Consider the following 5000-nt stretch of genomic DNA (forward strand, 5'->3'; position numbering starts at 1 on the left):
GGTCCTTGAGCGGTTGTTTACTTGTGTTGGTGCTCTCTTCCTGTGCCCTCCCCTTCTGAGGGGGCGTGGTTGGGTCTCTGACGTCATTCTCTGCCCCTGTAATGACCGTTCCCTCTTAATGTCACACTATGTGTCTGCCACGGTTGTGACATCATTAACCTTGTCTGACCGACGCCATGCTGTGTCTGACTCATTTTCTTGAAGTAGGGTGGCAGGCAGAGGGAGGCTACAGAGTGTTGGGATTCCATGGCCTCCCACTTGGGCTCTGGGCAACCTGGGGCTCCTGGACCTCCTGCTCCAGCATTTGTGGAGAGGAGCTGCATTCAGGACACGTAGGTGTCTGCGGTGAGTAGAGTGCAAGCTCTTTGCACAAGGGCCCTCATGGTATGTGTACTGTATACTGTATGTAGATGTATATAGTATGTATTACATTATACTTATAGTGCATTTTTACATATACCTTGTGTGTTATATTGTAAAGAGGAGAATAGACTGACATCACATAATGAAACCTCATATAATAACAATAATAATACGTTATGCTCTAATGATATATTATCAACCATGTCCCACAATCAGGGGACAGGGGTGTGTAGTGTCCTGTCTCTGACTGTCCCCATCCCCTTCAGGGTCACAGAGAAGACACATGTCCAGGGCAGCAGCGACAATACAGAGTTTGCCAATCTGGGTAGGTAACACCCCATGCTATATAGAGGTAACACCATGTGATGTATACACAGGTAATGCCCCATGCTATATACAGGTTATGCATCATGCTATGTACAGGTAGTGCTTCAGATCTCGTTCCCCCTTCGTGTGCAGCAGACAATAATTCTCAGAAAGTGTGAGCGATTTCCAGAGTCAGCAAAGAGTCTCAGAGAAGCATCAACGTGCTAAGAATCGGAGGGGACTCGTGAATGTGAGCCAACACCTCTATTTGCACTTCTGTCACGTTTACTGTGCATAGTTATATACAGATACAATATACACCTGTACATTATCTTACAGACCTGTCCGGCAGACACCGTTCCATTCCGCAATGTGCAGTGCGCTCTGTACAACTACAGGCCCATCCCAGGGACCCAGGAGAGGAATCACTGGGTGCCATTTTATGGAGGTAACCAGATATATAGCACTAGATTGATCACACAACATTTGAATGAAATGTTGGCTGTGAAACCAGACAATCGTCTTTCATCTTATACTATATTAGTGAAAGCACTGTATGTTTGCCTGCCTGGATGTCCGGTGTCCCTAGCGGCAATGTCATTGGTCCCTTGGGCCGCCCGCCCCCGGCACACCTCTCATTGGCCTCACACACTCACACCACCCCCTTGGCCCGCCCCCACACCTCGCATTGGCCTGAGGCGGAGTGACGGGCCAAAGGTCCACAAAAAAAAAAAAAAAAAAAAACACACAGTGACACACACACACACACACACACACACACACACACACACACACACACACACACACCACACACACCACACACACACACACACCACACACACACACACACACACACCACACACACACACACACACACACACACACACACACACCTCTGTCCTCTCCCCCCCCCCCATCACACTCACCTCCCTCCCCACTCCATTCCCTCCCGCTCCACTCACCTCCCTCTCACTCCATTCCCTCCCGCTCCACTCACCTCCCCTCTCACTCCATTCCCTCCCGCTCCACTCCCTCCCCGGCCGGGGGACACGCGCCCACCTAAGAGGCGCCCGGAAGCCGCTCCAACTCACCTCCCGCTCCACTCACCTCCCACTCCATTCCCTCCCGCTCCACTCACATCCCACTCCACTCCCCTCCCACTCCACTCCCTCCCGCTCCACTCCCTCCCTGGCGGGGGTTGGCACACGCGGCACCTAAGAGGCGCCCGGAAGCCGCTCCACTCCCTCCCGCACTTACCTCCCTCCCCGGCGGGGGCACACGCGGCACCTAAGAGGCGCCCGGAAGCCGCTCCACTCACCTCCCGCTCCACTCACCTCCCACTCCATTCCCTCCCGCTCCACTCCCTCCCTGGCGGGGGTTGGCACACGCGGCACCTAAGAGGCGCCCGGAAGCCGCTCCACTCCCTCCCGCACTCACCTCCCCTCCCGCTCTACTCCCTCACTCACCTCCCTCCCGCTCTACTCACTCACCTCCCTCCCGCACTCACCTCCCTTCCCGGCGGGGGGGACCACGCGGCACCTAAGAGGCGCCCGGAAGCCGCTCCACTCACCTCCCACTCCATTCCCTCCCGCTCCACTCCCTCCCTGGCGGGGGTTGGCAACACGCGGCACCTAAGAGGCGCCCGGAAGCCGCTCCACTCCCTCCCTCACTCACCTCCCTCCCGCTCTACTCCCTCACTCACCTCCCTCCCGCTCTACTCCCTCACTCACCTCCCTCCCGCTCTACTCCCTCCCGCACTCACCCTCCCTCCCCGGCGGGGGGGACACGCGGCACCTAAGATGGCGGGCCGCCCCGAAGGAGAGGTGACGTGTGTGTGTCACTGTGTGTGTGTGTCACTGTGTGTGTGTGTGTGTGTGTGTGACACTGTGTGTGTCTCTCACTGGTGTGTGTGTGTGTGTGTGTGTGTGTGTGTGTGACACTGTGTGGTGTGTCTCTCACTGTGTGTGTCACTGTGTGTGTGTGTCTGTGTCACATGGGGGGGGCAGGGGGGGGAGCGGAGAAACATACAGGGGGAGTGGAGAGGAGAGAGCCGGAAATTTAACCAACCCACCCCCCTCCTCCCCCCCTACTCCTCCCCCCCCCCCCTCCTCCTCCCCCCCCCCCTCCTCCCCCCCCCCTCCTCCTCCCGTCCGCTCTCCCCCCCCCGTCCTCCTCCCGTCCGCTCTCCCCCCCTCCTCCTCCCGTCCGCTCTCCCCCCCCTCCTCCTCCCGTCCGCTCTCCCCCCCCTCCTCCTCCCGTCCGCTCTCCCCCCCCTCCTCCTCCCGTCCGCTCTCCCCCCCCTCCTCCTCCCGTCCGCTCCTCTCCCCCCCTCCCGTCCGCTCTCCCTCCCCCTCCCGTCCGCTCTCCCCCCCCTCCTCCCGTCCGCTCTCCCCCCCCTCCTCCCGTCCGCTCTCTCCCCCCCCCTCCTCCTCCCGTCCGCTCTCCCCCACACCTCCTCCCCCCCTCCTTCTCCCCCCTCCTCCTTCTCCCCCCCTCCTCCTCACCGTCCGCTCTCTCCCCCCCCCCCCCTCCTCCTCCGTCCGCTCTCCCCCCCCTCCTCCCGTCCGCTCTCCCCCCCCTCCTCCCGTCCGCTCTCCCCCCCCTCCTCCCGTCCGCTCTCTCCCCCCCCCCTCCTCCTCCCGTCCGCTCTCCCCAACACCTCCTCCCGTCCGCTCTCTCCCCCCTCCTTCTCCCCCCCTCCTTCTCCCCCCCTCCTCCTCCCGTCCGCTCTCTCCCCCCCCCTCCTCCTCCCGTCCGCTCTCTCCCCCCCCCCTCCTCCTCCCGTCCGCTCTCTCCCCCCCCCTCCTCCTCCGTCCGCTCTCTCCCCCCCCCCTCTCTCCGTCCGCTCTCTCCCCCCCCCCTCCTCCTCCCGTCCGCTCTCTCCCCCCCCCCTCCTCTCCCGTCCGCTCTCTCCCCCCCCCCTCCTCCTCCCGTCCGCTCTCTCCCCCCCCTCCTCCTCCCGTCCGCTCTCTCCCCCCCTCCTCCTCCCGTCCGCTCTCTCCCCCCCTCCTCCTCCCGTCCGCTCTCCACCCCCCCTCCTCCTCCCGTCCGCTCTCCACCCCCCCTCCTCCTCCCGTCGCTCTCCACCCCCCCTCCTCCTCCCGTCCGCTCTCCCCCCCCTCCTCCTCCCGTCCGCTCTCCCCTCCCCCCCCTCCTCCTCCCGTCCGCGCTCCCCCCCCTCCTCCCGCCCGCTCTCCCCCCCCTCCCGCCCGCTCTCCCCCCCCCTCCTCCGCCCGCTCTCCCCCCCCTCCTCCCGCCCGCTCTCCCCCCCTCCTCCTCCCGTCCGCTCTCCCCCCCCTCCTCCTCCCGTCCGCTCTCCCCCCCCCCTCCTCCTCCCGTCCGCTCTCCCCCCCCTCCTCCTCCCGTCCGCTCTCCCCCCCCTCCTCCTCCCGTCCGCTCTCCCCCCCCCTCCTCCTCCCGTCCGCTCTCCCCCCCCCCTCCTCCTCCCGTCCGCTCTCCCCCCCCCTCCTCCTCCCGTCCGCTCTCCCCCCCCTCCTCCTCCCCCCTCCTCCTCCCGTCCGCTCTCCCCCCCCCTCCTCCTCCCGTCCGCTCTCCCCCCCCCTCCTCCTCCCGTCCGATCTCCCCCCCTCCTCCTCCTCCCGTCCGCTCTCCCCCCCTCCTCCTCCCGTCCGCTCTCCCCCCCTCCTCCTCCCGTCCGCTCTCCCCCCCTCCTCCTCCCGTCCGCTCTCCCCCCCTCCTCCTCCTCCCGTCCGCTCTCCCCCCCTCCTCCTCCTCCCGTCTGCTCTCCCCCCCCTCCTCCTCCTCCGTCCGCTCTCCCCCCTCCTCCTCCTCCCAGTCCGCTCTCCCCCCCTCCTCCTCCTCCCGTCCGCTCTCCCCCCCTCCTCCTCCTACCCGTCCGCCTCTCCCCTCCTCCTTCTCCGTCCGCTCTCCCCCCCCTCCTCCTCCTCCCGTCCGCTCTCCCCCCTCCTCCTCCTCCCGTCCGCTCTCCCCCCCTCCTCCTCCTCCCGTCCGCTCTCCCCCCTCCCTCCTCCTCTCCCGTCCGCTCTCCGTCCGCCCTCCCGTCCGCTCTCCGTCCGCCCTCCCTCTCCTTCCGTCCGCTCTCCCCCTCCTCCTAGCGGGAAATTTAACTCACGGGCAACGCCGGGTCTCTCAGCTACACACACACACACACACACAGACACACGTTTACACACACACGTTTACACACACACGTATACACACGTATATACACACACGTATACACACGTACACACACACATACACACACACACGTAGGCGCACGCATAAACACACACGTAGACACACGTATACACACACACATGTAGACACACGTACAAACACACACGTGTACACACACGTATTCACACACG

At 64.0% G+C, this 5000-nt stretch overlaps 1 protein-coding gene across 1 annotated transcript in view; it reads left to right on the top strand.

Moving 5' to 3' along the window:
- Positions 1 to 246: 246 nt before the first annotated feature.
- The window catches only part of ADAMTSL5 (ADAMTS like 5), a 13939-nt gene continuing 9185 nt past the window's right edge, over positions 247 to 5000 (top strand). Inside the window, exons 1-3 of the mRNA XM_075613027.1 lie at positions 247 to 332; positions 630 to 688; positions 899 to 1117. Coding sequence (XP_075469142.1) covers positions 247 to 332; positions 630 to 688; positions 899 to 1117 — 364 coding nt within the window. The remainder of the gene's footprint in view (positions 333 to 629; positions 689 to 898; positions 1118 to 5000) is intronic.

This window comes from Ascaphus truei, chromosome 8 (assembly GCF_040206685.1).
Source record: "Ascaphus truei isolate aAscTru1 chromosome 8, aAscTru1.hap1, whole genome shotgun sequence".
Taxonomy (NCBI): Eukaryota; Metazoa; Chordata; class Amphibia; order Anura; family Ascaphidae; genus Ascaphus; species Ascaphus truei.